Below are 19,482 nucleotides of genomic sequence, written 5' to 3'. Positions count from 1 at the left end.
TGGGGAGATGGTGTGGAGGGTGTTGTCCGCCAGCTTGACCCCCCGCAGGGTATTTGGTGGAGGAGACGCTAGAAGAAAGCTTGCGAGGAGGGCATCCCACTGGACCTGTGCGGTCTGGGGGCTGCTCCTTGCAATCCTGAGCAGCCTGGCCGTCAGGCCGGCCAAGGACTCGGTGCTCTTCATCGGCGCTCGCTCCTCCCCAAGACAGGGAAAATTGCCACGCAGGTGGCAAAGCATTTGTACTTTTCGACGGCTTTAAGCCGGTGACCCTTTGTAATCGTTGTTCGTAAAGATCAATGAAGTCTCCTTCTCCTTCGCGGAGAGGGCGACCAAAAATGTATGGGTGGGTACCACCCCTGCAGGGGATTTTGGTCCTCGAATGTGTGAAGTTTCCTCCGTGGGGGCGCGTCAGCGCACCCGCGGGTGTAGCCCCCGAGGCCTTGGAGGAGTGTTTGCACTCGTCCAAGGGCTATAAACGTCGCTCCGCTTGGTTGATTCATTGAGGTGACCGTCCAGCGTCTTTTTCAGCCGGCATCGGCACTCCTTTCAGCCGGCCTCGGCATCGGCACTCCTTTCAGCCGGCCTCGGCGTTTTTCGTCTGGCACAACGACTCAGTGTCCGGCTGAACCATCTGGCAGGCGCGCGTCAATAGTGGGGGTTTTGGTTAAACACATGGGACTTCGTAATCGATGGTCGTCGACCCATTCGAGGGTGCGTCCTGAGCCGCGGTGTGCGAGGAGCCCCCGAGCCCCGGCCTACGTAAAGGCATTCGGGGAACCCTCGACTTTTGTTACGGCCCTCGTCGCCCTTCCGCAGGGAGGAGGGGTGAAGCGCACCATGCTACCCATGCCCGGGCCGCGAGCTATGGCTGCTTCAGTGAGCTGTTACCGAGTAGTTCAAGTGGACGTCCGTGCCCTGTTCGATAAGGGTCGGCTCGTGGTCACATAAAGCGCTTGCAAAGGTTCACTAGGCGGTGCTCGGACCCATTCGATAGGGTCCGAGGGCTCAATGCTCTCCCTCGATGGGACCCCCCTGCTAGGCACCCTCGACCGACTTTGAACACTGTGTAGGACGTCTCGAACTCTGTGTTTGAGGGTAGCTTGTATGGCACGTCCATGCAGTCCCTAACTCTGGCGATCTGGGGCGCCTGTCGAACCCTCGATGGGCCAGGCTTCGAACCCCTAATCAGTAAGGCCTCAGAATAAGGTTCCCTCGAGGGTGAAGAGCCCCCGAAAGGAATATTCCGTCCCGATTCGCAAGCAGCGCGGAGTCCTGATCGTGTGCTCGGGTCTTTCGCTGGTCATGGGCGACGTGGGCCAGTTCGTGCGGTGCTGTGCGGGTGCGCCTTTTCAAGCGACTACCTCGGGTAGACGAAGCGGCGTGGGCGGCGGCTGACGGATGGAACAGTTCTAGTCACGCCGCGCCCATCGGTTACCGCGCCGTAGTTATTGCCGAGTGCGCGCGTGGGAGACTCCACGGCCATGGGCCCAGCCGTTAGTGACGACAAAATCTACCGCATTGAATGCGGCGGATTCGGGCCATGGCGGTGTATCCGCGCGTCGTGGTGAAATAAAAGCGAGAAAGGGGGGATCGTTTGGGCTCACCTGGCCATTTGCCTTCATCTCCCTTGCCTTCTCCACCTCCCCTGCATCCTGAGCCCATAGCCGAGAGCGAAAGGAGGAAGAAGGAGAGAACGAGAGCGTACCTTAGGCATCGCAGAGCTTGCCTTCCCACACCCCCCCGTAATTCGAAGCAATGTCGGACGTCTGGGAGCCATTGCCGTGGTGGAAATCCACCGCCACAAAAGCGGTTTTGGAGCAGCTGGTCGCCGACCGGCTGCTACCGATGAACATCAGCTCGGAGCGGCCAGCGTGGATTCCCCCGCGGCCGGAGGAGACCGAGCCGAATCCCCCTGAGGGCTACGTCGTGAGCCTCGTATGTCTCCTCGAGCGGGGATTCGGCGTCCCCGTCAGTAGATTCATGCGGGCGTTGTGCGAGCACTACGGGGCGGAGCTGCACAACTTCGGCCCCAACTCCATCTCACAGGCGGCGGTCTTCGTCGCTGTCTGCGAGCGATACCTGGGGATCGAAGCACACTGGGATCTGTGGATCCACCTATTCCGCGGCAAGCTCTTCGTCGAGAACGTGCGGGGCCAGCCGAAGAGGTTCGCGCGTGCCGGCGGCCTGATGCTCCATTTGCGCCCGAGCTGGAAGAACCTGTACACCCCCAACAAGATGACCACGAACAACGCCGGGTGGTCTCGAGGGTGGTTCTACCTGCGCAACTTCGGCAACAGGCTCCCGGCATTCACTAATAAGGTGCTTCGGGAGAGACCAACGAAGTGGGACTGGGGGGTATCGCCCCCAGTGCACCAAGCCAGGCTCGGAGTGCTCACCGAGGCGCTGGTGCACTTGGCGAGGAAGGGGCTGACGGCGGCTGTCGTCATCGCGAACTTTCACCGGCAGAGGGTGATTCCTCTCACGGAGAGGAGCCTGTCGATCTTCGGCCTCACCCCTGGGGTCCCGGCCTCGGGCTCGAGGACGACGATGGTGCTACTCCCCCGAGGCATCGCTGCCCAGAGGGCGAGGAACGCGGTGGTGGAGTTCACCGATGACGCGAACGATCTCTGGGAGATCAAGATGCGCCCCGAGCCGGGGTACCTTTCAGTGGTGAGTCTCGGTTTCGATCCGTTGTCGATTTGTGCTATCACTTTCCCCACTCCCTGACTTTGATTTGATTGCATTTTGCAGGGGGTGAGCCGCAAGTGCCACCCCTTGAGGCCTCCGATCCCGGAGGAACGCGAAGTCAACCACCTGCACGCAGAGGCGGTGAAGAAGCGGAAAGAAGCAGCGGAGGCGGCTGCCGACAGGAAGAGGAAGAGGAAAGAGAAGCACGACAAGGCGTGCAAAATCGCACGCGCGGAGGAGAAGCCGCGGCCCGCTACGCCCGAGTCCACGGATGAGGAGGAGGACACCTCGGATGCCGAGGTCAACCTTTCGGGTGATGACGAGGCGGCAATAGGCGCGGATTCTCCGCTGATGCCGAGGTCAACCTTCCGGGTGATGACGAGGCGGCAATAGGCGCGGATTCTCCGCTGGCCTATCAAGAGGCTGGCGACGAGGACGCGCCAGTGATGTTGCGTGAGGCGAGGCTCGCACCGGGGTTGTTGGTGGACCCGCCCCTCGCGGGGGCGGAGCGGAGGTCGCCCACGCCAGCGGCGGGGCCAAGGTCGCCATGCCGGCGGTGGGCAGAAGATCGTCTACGCCTGCAACAGATCAGAAGTCGCCCTTGCCGGCGACGGGTGAGGGGATACCCGCGCCCGCGATGTCGACGGGCGGCGACGGGTCCGCGGCGAGCGCGGGGACGCCCGCGCAGACGGCCTCGAGGCTTCAGGCCGATCCGAGGATGACACCCTCGGATTAGTCGTCGAGGGGCGTCAGTGTGCCGCGGGCCCGAAGGAGCGGCACGGGCAAACGCAGCATGAGCGTCCGGTCCGGGTAAGAGGTTTTGGTTTTTTTCTTTGCGTTTGTTTAATCGATCCCCCAATCCTGCTAACCTCAGCCTTTCTTCCCCGATTTCCAGCTCCGGGGCCATTGCCAAGGATGCAACCCCGCTCGCACCGGCCAAAGCCCTCAAGACCGGGGCGCGCGCCACACCGCACTCGGCGCCGCAGCCCCTGCCCATCGTAGATATTGTGGCGGAGGCCGCGAAGCTGCGGGAGGCCATGGCTCGAGGGGCCCAAGTGGCCCAACAGGCTCGAGCGCAGGGGAATGGGGGCGATGCCCGCCAGAGTGGCGTTGAAGCAGCCTCTCAGGCCGACGCCGTGGGGGAGGCCGGCCGGGGCGGCGTAGATGACGCCGCCCGGCCGGACGTCGAAATCGAGGCCAGTCGGAGTGATACGGATAGCGCCGCCCGTCCGGTCACAGAGCAAGGAGCTGGTGGGGACGCGCAGGAGCGCCCCGCCAGCCAAACGGAGATGGAGACCCTCGTCCCCAAGCCCCCGAGGGCTGGGGTCTAGGGCGTCGCGGAGGAGGAGTCGGCGCCGAGGGCACCGGTGGTGGAGGAAACCCGCGTCTCGGTGCCTGCAGAGGCCCGGGACGAGGGTGTCGTTGCGGCAACGACGGCGCAGTTGGCGCAGGAAAGCATGGTGCCGGTGGTGCAGCTGCCAGATAGCAGCGACGAGTTCGGGGACTCGAGGGACATCGACCCCGCTGCTGCGTCAAGTGCCGCCGACAAGATCGCCGAGTTTACGTCGGCCCACGAGGAGGTGCTCAACGAGGGGACATCCGAGGGGCCCCATCACGGGGCAATCATCTAGTCCGGGTTCCCCCCGGAGTTTCTCCATGACGAGCGGGAGGAGGAGACCGTCTGGCAGGCGCAGATCGAGGCAGGCTTTCAGATTCTGAACCACCTCGATCGCACCCTGGAGCTCCATAGGACGACAGATTACCAGATCAGCCAGGTAAGCGGCTCCCTCCCGGGAATCGTTCATATTTTGGCCTTGATTTCATTTGTTTTACCCACGCCTTTCCTCTTGCAGCGGCTGAGGGACATCACGCGCAAAAAGAGCACCGAGATGACCCGGCTGTACTCTCAGGTGCGTTGGCTTGGGCAGCACAATGCTGGCTTGGTGCTCCAGAACATCGACGCCAACACCAAGATGACGGATCTGGGGGCGCGTCAGCAGGCGCTAGTGGAGGAGCTGGCGTGGGCCGCCGGTGAGCGTGACGTCCAGAGGGCCGCAGCGGAGCAAAAGGCTCAGGAAGCCGAGGCGCAAACCGCCGAGCTGTAGCGCACTAGGACGGCGCTCGAGCAGAAGGAAGCCGAGCTCCAGCGCAAGGAGGCCGAGCTCCAAGGCAAGGAGACTGAGCTCCAGCACAAGAAGGCAACCGTCGCCACGCTCACCGGGACCCTCGAGGAGAATGGCACAGCCCTCGAGGGAAAGGAGGTGGCCATCTGGAATGCTGAGGCCGCCCTCAAGGAGAAGGAGAACTCCTTGTCTTCACTCAAGGAGGCCGCCCGAGTCCAGCAGCAGGAGGCGCAGAAGAACATCGCAGGTGTGTGCTCGAAATTTCGCTGTTGTTGGATTATAGTTTTTCGCAGCTTATCTTGGTTCCTTTTATCAGAGCTGAGGCAGAGAGTGGCAGACGAGACTGCGGCGAAGGAGGCGGTCAACACCGCGCTCATGGCGGCGCAGGCGGAGTACGCTGACCTGGAGCGAACCGCTGTGAGCATGTGCCAGGAGATCGAGGGGGAGGGCGCCGTGTCTGGTAGCTCGGTGATCAGCCACCTGCGAGCGCTAGGTGGCCGGATCGCCGAGCATGCCAAGAGCACCTTCCGCCTCGGTGTCCTGTGAGCCCTCGTCGTGGCCTCGACGCACTATATCATGGACCTCCAGAGGGTGTCGTTGGGGTACGCCGTTCCCAACGACGCCGATGCGGACGCCGCGTCGGCCATCATGGACGACGCCGACGCAGCCGCCGAGGAGTTTGCCACAGTCCTGGCCGGGAAGCTCGAAGCTCACATCCCCCCGATAGCCGAATTCGATGCTCCTGCAGACCCGCAAAGGGGGGATGATAACCTGTAGGGAGACTGGGCCTCGGAGCCCATGTAATGAATTAGTACTTGTCATGATTGTACTTGTAAATTAAGAAATTCGTTATCGTTAAATCGACAGTGTGGCCCATCGAGGCCTTGTGCATTCAAGCCCTCATTTTCTTTACTCTACTTCCGTGTTCTCGTATGCGACTTTGGCAAACTTCTGCGAGGAATTTCGCGTTCATAAGTGACTTAGGCGTGGGGTGTTGAGGGAGGTGCCATATCCCGGAGGCGTAGGCGGCCCCACGACTCGTCCGGCCCCGTACAGTAGTTGCTTATGCCTCGCGTCCATTTTTTCCAAGTGTACGAGAAGCTTAGAAACGGAAATTTTTCGAAAAAACGTTGGCGATTTTTGGGGACGTTCGGGGGTTCCCCCCGTAGTAGCCCCCGAGGGAGGCTTTGCTTTGCCGAGGGTAAAGCCAGGCGTACCTCAGTGTTCGTGCGCATCCGAGCCCCCGAGGGTCCGGAAGGTTCCCAAAAAATAAATAAGTAAAGCATACTCCTTTATTGTTTTGGGAAATCGAAAATGCGAGTACAAATGATGTACAAATAGCTCGGAACTCTAAGGATAGAAGCGACGTAGCTGCTGTATGTTCCAAGTATTGGTGAAGACTTCGCCGCTCTCGTTTGCCGGCTTGTAGCCCCCGAGGGCGCCTTCGACGGTGTAGCCCCCGAGGGTGGCCCTCGAGGGTACATGCGACGGAGAGGGGGACCTGTAGAAAGTCGGTGGCTCGTAGAGCCCATGCAGTCGGATTAGCAATTTACCTTGAACATGTTTCTATGCGAGAAGACAGATTAATGTAAACCGACAGTGTTAGCCGCTCGAGGCCTTGTGCGTTCGTGCGCGCCATTTTTGTTACTAAGTTTTCGTGCTCTCGTATGTGACTTAGATAAATTTCTGCGAGGAATTTCGCGTTCATAAGTAACTTAGGCGTAGGGTGGTAGTGGAGATGCCGTATCCCGGAGGCGTAGGCGGTCCCGCGGCTCGGCCGGCCCCGTATCGTAGTCGCTTACGCCTCGCATCCATTTTTCTAAGTATACGAGAATCTTAGATACGAAAATTTTTCATAAAATGGCGGCGATGCTTTGGGGACGTTCGGGGGTCCCCCCCGTAGTAGCCCCCGAGAGAGGCTTGGCTTTGCCGAGGGTAAAGCCGAGCATACCTCAGTGTTCGTGCGCATCCGAGCCCCCGAGGGTTCGGAAGGTTCCCAGAAAATAAATAAGTAAATTGTACTCCTTTATTATTCTGGGAAATACGAGTACAAATGGTGTACAAAAGGGTTTGGAATTTCAAGGATAGAAGCGACGTAGCTTAGCCTGAACATTCGAAACGTTAGTTTTGGGCGTGGTTCGTCGGAGTAGCTGCTCTGGGCGCAGCGGAGTTCGTTGGTGGCTCAACTGGTCGGTTTGTCGGTGAGTACGCCGTGTCGTTTGCCGCGTCGTTGCCCCGCTCCGCCAGCTCGACCATGGAGAACTTCCAGGCGAGATCGTAGTCCTCCTCGCTGGAGTCGTCGGAGTAGGCGAAGCAGTAGTCTGCCGCAGCCTGGAACGCCAGGAGTGCTTCGCGATCGCGAACTCCGGAGAAGTCCGGGGCGACGCGTTCGCGCACGAAGACGTACCCCTCATCCGAGCAGTCGGGGTACGAGCTGTCAAGTGGCGGTGCCGCGAGGTCGTGGATCGAGTTGAGGCGATAGCCCGGCAGATCCTCGTGCGCACTCACGTTGGTGCTGACGGATGAAGTGTGGGTCACAGCGGGGTTGTGCGTCCCGGAGGAAAGGGGTGACGTCGCGGTCGCGCTCTCCTCGGAAGGCACCGTCGCTGCAGTCGGTGGTGGTGAAGTGGTGACGTCCTCTGCCACGGCGCCGGGCTGCGACCCGCCAGCCTCGACCCGTGTGGGGGAGGCAGGGCGAGCCATTCCCGCAGTCGGTGATGGTGAGGTGACGACGTCCTCCGTCGCGGCGCCGGACTGCGATCCGCTTGCCTCGACCCATGTGGGGGTGGCAAGGCAAGCCACTCCGCGCCTCGCCATGCGCACTCGCTAAGCGTGTCGGCGCGGGCGCCTCCCGCGTCGGGACGGTGGTGTCGGCGTGTCGGGGTTGGCTCCGGACGGGAGGATGTCCGTGCCGTGGCCATCGCCGGTCGCGACGAAGTCGAAACTCCCGAACCAAATCATGTATCCCGCTGGGAGCGGATCCGAGACGCCCATGGGGAATGGGTTGGATCTGCTCACCATCCCTGGATATCAAATGGGAACAAAAGAGAAATGTCACGCAGCGCTTCCCCTACCTGGCGCGCCAACTGTCGGCGTCCTGACCCGGCGGTCCGGACCCAACTAGTAATGCTGCGTGTTTGCTCGTCCCAGATGTTGATGCAAGATGCAACACAGTAACGCACGAGTTTATCCTGGTTCCGGCCGCGTGGCCGTACGTCCAGCAAGGGGGTGTGCGAGGGCACTATATTATCTTGCACAGTAGGATAGTAGGAGTTGGCAGAATAGTGACGGAAGCTGTGACGGACATGTCTCGTACTGCGTCGCAGGTTCCCACAGTGTTATCACAGCGTCCGGCATGGCGGAGTAGTGACCGGAGTTGGCGGACGGGACTCCGGTCACAGCCACTGTGGGGAATGGCGGTCTGACACTGTCTGTCCTGGGCGCTGTGGAGGAGTGGTTGGCATTTAATGCCTCCGTACGACGGGCGGGTGAGCGGAAGGGTCGTTTGTTCTTTTCGTCGAGGGGTGGCCTCGATCGAGACTGAGATGATTCGCCCTGCTCGAGGGTAGGTTCGCTACCCTCGAGCGAGGCGGAGACGATTCGCCTCCCCGTGGGTAGATTCGGTACCCTCGAGCGAGGCGGAGACGCGGGGCGCGGTCGAGGGTCTCGATGGGAGCCCTCGAGCGAGACGGAGATCACCCCGCAGGTCCGAGGGGGATGCGGATGGGCCGTGTGCTGGGCTTCTTTGAGTCCTTTCCTTTCTTCCAGATTGGAAGAAGGCCGTAGGCCTTCATTGGCCCAGTTGCCTAATATGTGTTTGCGTTTTTAGGGCGGGTTTAATACCCCGATTAGGGTGTCCCTAATCGTGGTCCCTGACAGTTTGGATTCTGTTTATGTGTTTTTTCTGGAATTGGTATGTTGCACTCGTGTTCTATAAAGTGTGCTAAAGTGGTATGTATGTGCCTTATGTTCTGTGCATTGCGGGCTTTAATTGTGTGATAGTTTGTTTTTCGGACAGATAACTAGTAAACAGCTTAAAAAAGAAGGTCATGTTTAGTTGATGAAAAGTTATTAGTTTTGGTATTGTGGCACATTTCGTTGTTACTTGACAAATAATGTTCAATTATAGATTAATAAGGCTTAAAAAATTCATCTCGTGCTAATCAGTTAGACTGTGTAATTAGTTATTTTTTCAACTGCATTTAATGCTTCATGCATGTGTCCGAACATTCGATGCGACGGATATTATAGAAATTTTGTTGAGACTAAACAGGGCCTAAGGCAAGCTCCAACGTAGTGTTAAAGCGAACAGTGAGGAGAGAGAAATAAGAGTGAAATCGATTTCAACGCTGCAGCAACCGAACAAAAAAGGAAAAAAAATTCTTCGGTTCGCATCTCAAACTCGGTTCGATGTTTGAGGGATGGAAACAAATAAAATAACAGCACACGGAGGAAGAGGACAGCAAATCGTGAGAGTGCAGATACTAATTTTTTTTTTCACATTGTCGTGGGTCCCCATATACCGAACAAACCACTAGATGCATCGAATAGATAACAGAATCGAATTTGATGGACCCACCAGTATAGTTCGGTTCCAACCAGCACTCGAGCTGGCCTAAGTGAAAGAAGGTTTACTCAAAACCAGCTGCTCAATCAAATAGGCTTTCAGACAATATTATATAGTAGTATTTAAAAAATTCACAGTTTATAGCAGTTTTTTTAAAAATCGCAGCCCAACCAAACACATCCTTAGAACATTTCCAACAATTTATATATTATGTTAATTAAATTTAAATATTGTATTCTTTTATAAAAATGAAAACTACCTAATTCTGCAGAATAATTCAAAAAACTAGGTAAAATATGATGGCTATATTCAAAATGAGTTCCACGTCATCTATTCCATCGGGACTCTTGCGATTCCACGCGCCCGCCGCCCCGATCGCTTCTCCACCCGCCGGTGAGCACTTCACGCCGCTGCCGCGGTCGCTTCACGCCGCCGCCCGATCGAATGACTCCGTCGCCGCCTCGAAGCTGCGACGCTTCCACCGCGCCCACGTCATCCTATTACGGCGCTCGGTGCCGCCGCCAACGCGTCCCGACTCCCGAGCAGCCTGGCCGCGCGCCATGTCCGCAAGGACTCGTTGCCTTATTGGGGAGGGAGGGGGATCGAGGGTGGGGGTGGGTATAGAAAAAAGGGTTTTTTTGATTGGTGCCATTACAATTTCTGGAGTTCGGATATATGCCATTACAATTCACCTATTCCGAACAATGCCATTACAATTCGTTTGAACCCTCAAACATGCCATTTTCTACGTATTTGATTCTCCTGGACCCACGTGCAGGCTCTGGTATTTTCGTATGGACCAAAATGCCCCTGCTGCCTCTCCACCCTCCACTCACTTACTTATGGGCCCCACATGTCAGCATCTTCTTCATCTTTCCTTTCTTCCCCAGCCGCTGTCGCCGCCCTCCACCCCCAGGCCCCAGCGCGCACCCCCCGGCCCTGTGCGCGTGCCCCGGCCGCATCGTCGGAGGTGGAGAAGACGGCGGTCGTCGGAGCGGCGCCGGCGCAGGCGCCGGAGAGTCCGCCCGCCTCGCGCGCGAGGTGGCGCGGGTACTTGACGACTGTCGCGCCTCCTGCTTCGTCGCGGCCGAGCGGGGCGGGGCCGGCGCGGCTGTCGCGGCCGAGCAGGGCGGGCGAGAGCGGAGCGGAGCGGCAGCGCACGGGGCAAGCGCGGAATGGCGAGGCCGCGTGCGAGCTCCCTCGCCAGTTCCAGCGGAGGCGGAGCGTGCGAGCTCCCTCGGCAGCGCAGGCGCGCCCCGGGGCCGCGCCGTTCGGGGTCCACGCCCGCGCTCCACCACGCTGTTCGGGGTCCGCGCCCGAGCTCAGCGTCCTCCATCGCCAGCGCCCCTCCGCCGCGCCGCGCCGCGCCGAGCTCGCCCATGCGGAGCCCCTCCTCCCAGATCCGCCCACGCTCGCCGGCGCCGTGGCCTCGCGCTCGCCGGCGCTGCGGACACGCCCGCTCCTCCCTCCGGCGCTCGCGCCCGCCGCGGAGCCCCAGCACGGCGGTATCAGGCAGCACGGTGGCGCGGAGCGGGGGCGGCGGAGCAGGGGCAGCGGCGCAGGTCGCGGAGCAGGGCAGCCGCGGAGCAGGTGGGCGGAGCAGAGCAGGGGCAGCGGCGGAGCAGGTACGCGGAGCAGAGCAGGGGCAGCGGCGCGGGGGCGGCGGAGCAGGGGCCGCGGCGTGGAGGGGGAGCGGGGGCGGCGGAGCAGGGGCCGCGGCGTGGAGGGGGGAGCGGGGGCGGCGGCACGGAGCAACGGCAGAGCCGGGGCGGCGGAGCCGGGGCGCGAAGCAAAGCAGGGGCAGCGGCGCGGGGGTGCGAAGCAGAGCAGGGGCGCGGAGGGGGGAGCGGGAGCGGCGGCGGGAGCAGGGGCGGCGCAGGGGACGGACGGAGCTGAGCAAGTATAGAGCGAGGGCATTTCTGAGGAAGGAGAAGAATGGATGGGGGAAGGGGATGACATGTGGGGTCCCGATGTCAGTGAGTGTAGAGAGAGGATTACAATAAGGGCATTTTGGTCTATACGATAATACGGACGTCTGCTTGTGGGCCTAAGGTCGTCGAAGACGTAGAAAATGGCATGTTTGAGGGTTCAAACGAATTGTAATGGCATCGTTCGGAATATGTGAATTGTAATGGCATATATCCGAACTCCAGAAATTATAATGGCACCAATCAAAAAAACCCTAGAAAAAAAGACGCGGATTCGGTGGGTCGACAAACTGTTTTTTTTTAGCATGTGGGTCGACAAACTGTTAAGCACGAACACGGACGATGGAAGAAGCACATATATCAAAGCACAAATCCAACGTTCTAAAATTCGATAAACTTTCTTCTAAGAATATCTTTTGACAGATATTCAGCAAAAGTCTAATTACAAAGATGTGTGGCCGTACCTACGACGATCAACAGTAAGAAGAATTCACATTATTATTAACCAATTCTGAGAATAAGTTGCAATGCTTGGGAGGCAAAATATGCATAACTGTCGACTCCAAATATTGGCATATCCAAGTATTACAGATGCCTCATGATTCACAAGTCGTTGATGCAATACCTATAACCAAAGCCATTATGTCTCCTCGAATAAGACATGTAGAAAAGTTTCTGAATGATATCTTACTATTACTAATGAGATTTACTCCTTGTCAGTCGGTTGAAATGTTGTTTATCTGTCAATCTCCGTTCGGAACCGCCAAATCGAGAATGGACGCTTGTATTTCATTGAAGTGTAATCCATGTAAACAGGTCCGCCTGTGTGAGTTGTTAGCGCCAGTTCCAGTGTTATCAGGTTGCTTGAGTGTTAACGGGTTTGGCCTGTTGTCTTCTCTTGTTTTGTTCATTTCCCAATTCCCCGATGGGCTAGGGTTCCGCTGCAGCAAGCCGCCGCCGTCGCTTCCTCTCCGGCAGCAGCACCCTTGATCCTGACTAGATCCAACAACCCCATGTTCTCCTCTCTTATTTCCACACTCTCATTCAGAAATCGTGCATGTGGAGGTGCCTTGGGTGACCTCGCTCATGTGGTGCGCCAACCCGTTCGTGTTCTGGATCCCCAAGTGTCCAAATCCTCTGTGATGTTGCCCTTGCGTTTGAGTTGGCCGGCGGCTGGGTCATGTCATACCAACGGCTGAACTCTTCGCCGTTTGCACCCCTGCTAGTGTCAACTTGAGCCCGTGGCTTACAGACCCTGCCACCCTGGTACGACGCCGTAGGTAGCACTATGGATACGTTGTTGATCAACCACTTGATGTGCTTGTCCTGTCTTCTTTTGAGTGTTTAATTTGGGGCTTTCTTTGTTGTTTTTTATTTGGTTCGTGGTCTATAATTATTCAATTGAATTATACAGGGGCTTGATTTTGTGTGTTTGTGATGGTTTCAACAATCCCCTCGCTTGTCTTGTGTGGCCGAGTTAGTAGGTTGGTATATATCCAATGTTCCTCCCTGATTTTTTTTATTTATATTTGACAGCTGCTTGCTTTGCAACTGCAGGTATGCGTTGAAGAAATTTGCCTTACAAGGCAGATACAGGGATGCCTCAAGTCTCCTCACCAAGGGGTCAGCAATTTTCCCTTATCTGCTTGCTCTGTAGAGCAAAGAATTTGCTAGGACAGTGCTAACTATTGTGAATAATCCACAAAAATTGCTGAAATATGGGTTCGCTCAACTGGCATTAGCTGTTAACTTGCATTAGCTGTTAACTTGCATTCAAACTTTGTTTTGCATCGAGATCTCAAGATCACTGACTATTAATATTGTACAATTTTCTTCTTTTTCTGGCAGTGCTCAAACATAGTTCTCACTAAAGAACAAAACAGTTGTGTTGGTTAATTTCTCATGCTAATTCGTAACTTCACATTACCACATTTATTTTGCAATGCATTATTTTTGTAGTTTTAATATATATTCCATTTCTAGGAGATTTTGGCCTAGCCAAGACTTCAAAAATAGATGATTTAGCCTCTTAATATTTTTCTCTTATTTCCGTTTTGCTCTTGGTTCAAAATATTTCTAGCTATGTTATGTTTGTTTTTATTTCATTTCATCCTACATAAGAAACTGAACCATATATTTGACTAATCTTTTGTATATGTTCTATTTTTATTATTTTATCTTCCTTGCATATCCTGGTAGTCTTATGTTCTAGAATGATGCTTCTTAGGTCCTGGGAACACCAAATTACATGTGCACAAAGATCCTTGCAGACATTCCTTATGAATTCAAGTCAGACACCTCAGATTCGGTCTCTTGGTAACAATGTCTAGTTTATGTAGAGATATTTAAATAAATCAATGTTATACACCTACTTTTAACTGATATATGTCTGTGCAGGATGTTGTATGTATGAGATGGATGCTCACGTACTCATGGACATGCTTTTCAAGGCTTTTTGTGAGTTCTTATTTGACTTGCACCCCTTGCATTGGTATACTATTAGTTAATACTTATCCAGAGAAGATTTAATATTTTGTCTGCTAGTGGATGCCTTAGTTGCCAACTGTGCTCAGGTCCTATTTCCAACAATGTTTCATTGCTTCTCCTTTGTATGTGGAGAGAAATCGATAATAAATTTTGAGACACATCCATCTATAACATGTAAATCAATCAACTAGGGAAAATGTGCATGTGTCATTATAGATTGATAGAAAATGAGAATCACCAATTGATGCAAAAATCCCTAAGCTGCCTACTCTTTATAGTAAATTTTTGACATGTGCGTTGTGTGAGAAGATTTCATTTGTGTTGGGAAATATCTACTTCTCATATTTACCCATTTTATTGGGTGGTGAGACAGCTAGATGAACCAATTTGTTGGACCAATGGGGGCCATCTCTTTTTTGGAGGATTCCTCTTCTTTGCAGTGACTAGCAGTATGCTAACCAATGAATCTCAAATATATCAACTAGTCACTTGTGCTTTAAAAATTTACATTATCATTATACTAAATTCACAGGTAAAAGATTTTATTAATTTCAATATTCTTCATATGTAAATTTTCTGTATTTATTAGATTTTATGTGTCTATTAATTATTTTGTTAAGTACTTATATCCTCGCCCAATCCTCTGGAAAACTTGCATGGTCGTTGTATTAAGTTATTTTTGTAGTGTTTTTTATCCCAGTTTTTGTGTATGCCTAGTAATTGTAGATGTTTCCTACATTTTTTATTACCAATTGTTATTTTGATATCTTTAACTAGAATTTTTTTCTTACATTATAATTTTTAACTTGATGTCAGATTCCTTTTTCTATAGATAACATTTGGCAATTAATTGCAATAAACTATAGTATATATTACTGGAGGGAATTTTATATGTTTTATAACATTTCTATCGTTAGTTGTAGGATATTTTAGTGTGATAATCTAATCAAGTAGATAAATGTATAATACCATACATCTAGTGCCACTATTTACGTCCTTCATTAAATCTATATGGAATGTATGGAAAGTGGACCTCCGCCTGTGTCGATTGAGGACCGTACCGTTGTTGGCACATTGATCGAGGATTGAACAGTACTAACCACATGCCGGAAGTTGGAGGTAGTCGAAACCGGTAAGCTGTAGACCTGATTTACAACGATAGCTCGAACTGCGACCTGCTACTCTGGGAGTGGAATGATGGCGGGTGTTGGAGTGTATGTCGCCTCCGGGTACTCCGGGAGTTCACCGAGAGGGGCCCTTCACCCGGGTTTTGCAAGCGTGGTTTAGGTGTCGTGGTAATGATGAGAACAGTTGATGCGTGTGGCCCGGCGTGGTTTGCATGTGTCGTGTGAGTTAGGTCCACCTTGCAAGGTTAAATCGGATCGATTCGCCATGACTCGCGGTTATGAGAGCCTTGATCTCTCTGTCACATTGTAGTAAACAAGTGGAACGAGAATGGCAATGTGATAAGATATGTTTATGATACTCAAAGAAAATATAATGTGATCAACCATGTTTGCTTTAGATGTTCAAACAAATCTAGTTGGTACTTATGAAGTTAAATTTAAGCTAAAATATTGAAAGTAAGGATCCACTATTAGTAGCTTTTCCACAAATTAAACTCCAGAGCCAAAAAGCTCACATGTCTAGATAGTGGGCTAAGTATACCCATGTCGGGTAAGTCTTGCTGAGTATTAGTATACTCAGGGTTTGTTGTTACCCTATTTTCAGGTAACTACTGCTGGCTGGAGCTAACCAGTATTCACATCGGTGGGCTCGATGTGACGTCCTCACGTCATCGTAGTAATCGTTGTTTTTCTAAACAACTTCTATTTAATTTCTGCTGCATTTTGAACTCTGATATTTTACATAAACTTGTTTGTAAAACTCCGTATTGTAAATTAACTTTGAGAACTTTTGCCTGCTTGTAATCATCTGTGCTCGTCTTCGTGCGAGACTTCCAGTGTTTTTTTATCCTTAACCCAACAGACGACCGGATTACATCATTTTAAGTACACAGTAACTTAATTAATCATTAAGATGATAGTTAGTGCACTTAAGCCGGTTTAATTTGGGCGGTTCTGTTACAACCCAACACCAGATCAACCAGTCAGACATGGGTGAGAGGATGGGGGGAATAAAGAGTCAAGATGAACCAAAGCATGAAATTCAGTGAAGATGCGCTAAAAATTTTGAGTTCTGTTTGTGTGTATGTGTAATATTTGTTTATGTGTGAAATGGTTGTAAAAATTGAATGAACATAAAAAATATATTTGTTATGCTATAGGTAGCTGGGACTGTTATTGGGTTCAAATTTTTGTACTGGCAGTGGCAGCATCAAACAGGTACAAAAACAGCCAAATAGCCTAAACGGGTCTGAAATAGACAGAGGACCCGTTAGTATTGCTCAACTCCTTACCGGCTTTGTAAACTACAAAAACGTGCCTAATATTTGTTATTTCAAATCTTTAGTAGGCGAGCAATAGTGAGTTTTGCGGGCCCGATAACACAGTGGAGCAAACAAGGGACATGCCAAGAATGTTGGACACAGTCTGAGCAAGTGATTGACAGATAACGAGATATCAATCGACTGATGTGGAGACACATCCATTAGTAATTGGATTATAGATGGAGATTCTAAAAATATAGTGAGGCCACCTATGATTTTAGGTGGACACTCTAAAAAATAGAAAAAATTTAGAAATTCTCACAAAAAACAAAAAACGGCCAATCGTCAATCCAACAACTCTAATTATAATAGTCATTGGATACGTTATCTTTTCTAATAAAGTACCCACAGATTAAAGTAACCCCTAGACATGTATCTAAAGTATCCACCTCTGCCATTATAAAAGAATCTAAAGTAACCTCCTAATATTCGTGTAGATTATCCACCTATGCCATTATAAAAATAATAAAGTAAACCCCTAAATTTACATATAAATTATCCAATTATATCATTATTAAAATTTAAAGTAACTTCTAAATCTAAATTATATAATTATAACAAAATATTAAAGTACACCAATATAAAATTGTAATTTAGTATTTAGATCATTATTAACAAATTATTTATGTTATTGCTTGTATAAAAATACTTTCTACAATATGTGTCACTATGTATTCATGTATGATGGTAGAGACAAGATAACCAATTCACAAATAAATGGTTCGATTAAATATATATCAAACATACGTGGAGGTGTGATGCAAAATGAAATCTATTGCAACTAGATAATGATAAATATGTATTTTAGAGTATGTGTTAGAATATTTAATTAATAAAAGAGGGTTAATAGGCTCATGTGGGAGCGCGGGTTAATAGGCTAGTTTATCAAATACATTATCGTTTCTTAATAGGTATACGTGGCCTAACAAATTACTTAAGCTTCTGCCAGTACCTTTAATCTATTGTCGTTGCTTGCATATTCCACTGATAAAACAAGTCATTAATATCTTAGGACAGGCAGTTCCGAATGCATAACTCTAAAAGAACACGGCGCTAAAGAAACTTAGCACATACTAAGGATTTTAGTGGTACAAATTATAAACAGGGACGATCTTATTAGTAGTTTCGGGTCTCATGTCCATACAAGAAGTGCATGCGTCTCCAAACGCCGCCAATGCTGCTGCTTCACCAAGAAACACAGAAGCACCACACCCGGCGAACCACTAGTCCACCGGCACAGGCACTCGGACGACGGGAACAAGCCGGAGGTCTTGAAGCCGTCGTGCTGTGACCCCCATTTCCTCAGCCATGTCCAGATCCGCCGCCTTCGTTCCAGGCGGCATTTCCCAGTCAAAATGGTAAAGGAGGCCGGCGAGCGCGAGCTCGACGTGCACGAGCCCAAACACCATTCCCGGGCACATCCTCCGCCCGGCCCCGAACGGCAGGTACTCGAAGTCCGTCCCCTTGAAATCCACCTTGCTGCTCTCGAATCTCTCGGGCACAAATTCCTCCGGCCTCTCCCAGTAGCTGGGGTCCCTCGCGATCGCCCACGCGTTCACGAACACGATCGTGCCCGCCGGCACGTCGAACCCTAGGACCCGGCATGTGTTCCGGCATTCCCGTGGGAGAAGAAGTGGCACGGGCGGGTGGAGCCGGAGAGCCTCCTTGATCACTAGTCGCATGTAATGCAGGTCGCCAAGGTCATCCTCTGTCGCTGTGGGCCGTCCGGCGAGTGCTCGCCGGACCTCGTCTTGTACCTTCCCCATCACTCTCGGGCTCCTCATGAGCTCCGCCATGATCCATTGCAGCGTCGTCGCCGCCGTCTCGCTGCCCCCGGCGAACATGTCCTGCACGGCACACACACACACGTAGCCAAATTTCGTTACTCTGCATCACTAGGGGGCAAAAAAAAAAACACCATGGCGCGAGTGCTTACTCCGACCACTGACTTGATGTTGTCAGTGGTGAGCGGAACCTGCAGATCACCTTGCCTCTGGATCCTCAGGAGCACGTCGAGCAGGTCCTCCTTGCCGTCGTCGGCTACCCTGCTCTCCTCGTGCTCGCGGACGAGGGCGTCCATGAACGCCACCGCCTCCTGCCGGTGCCGCTTCATCCGGCCGGGCATTCGGCTGACGAGCATGGCGAGGCGCGATGACGGGAAGAGGTCCGGCAGGCTCATCTTGGCGAACAGCTTGAGCCCGCGCTCCAGCATGCCCAGGAACGTGTCCCGGTCCTTGAACCGGCTCCCGATTATGGCGCGCACCGAGGAGTCGGCGGCGTACACGGACAGGAGCTCGCTCAGGTTCACCGCCCGCCGCGGCGCCGACGCCGCCGACGCCACGGCGCGGAGGAGCCGGCCGGCCTCCTCCTCGCGGACGGGCCTGAAGGACTGGACGCGCCGGGCGCTGAGCAGCTCGACGGTGCAGATCTTGCGGATCTGCCTCCAGCCTTCGCCGTAGGGCGCGAAGATGACGCCCTCGGCGCCGGCGGGGATGGCCAGCCGCACCATCCGCGTCACGGGGCGCGCCGCGAAGTCGAGGTCGCGCGCGCGCATCACCTCCCGGGCGGCGTCCGCCGAGGAGGCCACCACGACGGGGAGCCCGCCGAGGCGGAGCAGCATGAGCGGGCCGTGGCGCGCCGCGAGGTCGCGCATGGCGCGGTGCGGGAGCGCGCCCGCGAGGTGGTGCAGGTGGCCGATCACCGGGAGCGCCCACGGCGACGGGGGCAGCCGCGCGCCGCCGCCTCGCCGGCGCGACGCCGCGCGGTTGAGCCACCGGAATGAGACGGCGGCGAGGAGAGGGAGGAGGAGGAGGAGGAGGAGCAGCGGGAGCGCCGCCATGGGCGTTTGGCTCGGTGCTCGAATGATTGAGTGGATGGAGGAAGCAGAGCACAAGTCAAGTGTTGCCTTGACAATTATCCCAAAAGGCAGAAAGTCCTAGTCTGATGCAACTCTTTTTCTCACAAGAACAGGTCTATGATGTTGATCTTATTTTTACTCGCATATACTAGTGATAGTTTAGTTTTTTTTTTCATATTTAACGCAAAAGTTTCGTGTCATTTTAGCAGGTTTATTTGGATTGATCCCATTTCTTTAGATCATCTTGTGTTGAAATGCTTGAATCGGCTTTCGTTCATGTCGTAGGAATTTGATCGCAAAACTCCATTGTAGTCATTTTCTGTGCCTGTTTGACCAAGTATAATGGATTGATTGGGGCGTAAAATAAGCTACAAAAGATCAGA

At 53.1% G+C, this 19,482-nt stretch overlaps 2 protein-coding genes across 2 annotated transcripts; one reads left to right on the top strand and one right to left on the bottom strand.

Moving 5' to 3' along the window:
• The first annotated feature begins 10,113 nt into the window (after positions 1-10,113).
• On the top strand, positions 10,114-12,449 carry LOC120702230 (translation initiation factor IF-2-like). The gene is made up of 3 exons (XM_039985955.1): positions 10,114-10,162; positions 10,269-10,940; positions 12,355-12,449. The coding sequence occupies exons 1-3, from the start codon at positions 10,114-10,116 to the stop codon at positions 12,447-12,449; spliced, it is 816 nt and encodes a 271-aa protein (XP_039841889.1).
• Positions 12,450-17,280: 4,831 nt separating this feature from the next.
• Positions 17,281-19,132, bottom strand: LOC120704022 (ent-cassadiene hydroxylase-like). The gene is made up of 2 exons (XM_039988261.1): positions 18,179-19,132; positions 17,281-18,089 (listed from the first exon to the last, which is right to left on the bottom strand). The coding sequence occupies exons 1-2, from the start codon at positions 19,079-19,081 to the stop codon at positions 17,466-17,468; spliced, it is 1,527 nt and encodes a 508-aa protein (XP_039844195.1). The 5' UTR covers positions 19,082-19,132; the 3' UTR covers positions 17,281-17,465.
• Positions 19,133-19,482: the final 350 nt, after the last annotated feature.

The sequence above is a fragment of the Panicum virgatum genome, chromosome 4K (genome assembly GCF_016808335.1).
Source record: "Panicum virgatum strain AP13 chromosome 4K, P.virgatum_v5, whole genome shotgun sequence".
Classification (NCBI taxonomy): domain Eukaryota; kingdom Viridiplantae; phylum Streptophyta; class Magnoliopsida; order Poales; family Poaceae; genus Panicum; species Panicum virgatum.
This window is presented reverse-complemented; position numbering and strand designations above follow the sequence as displayed.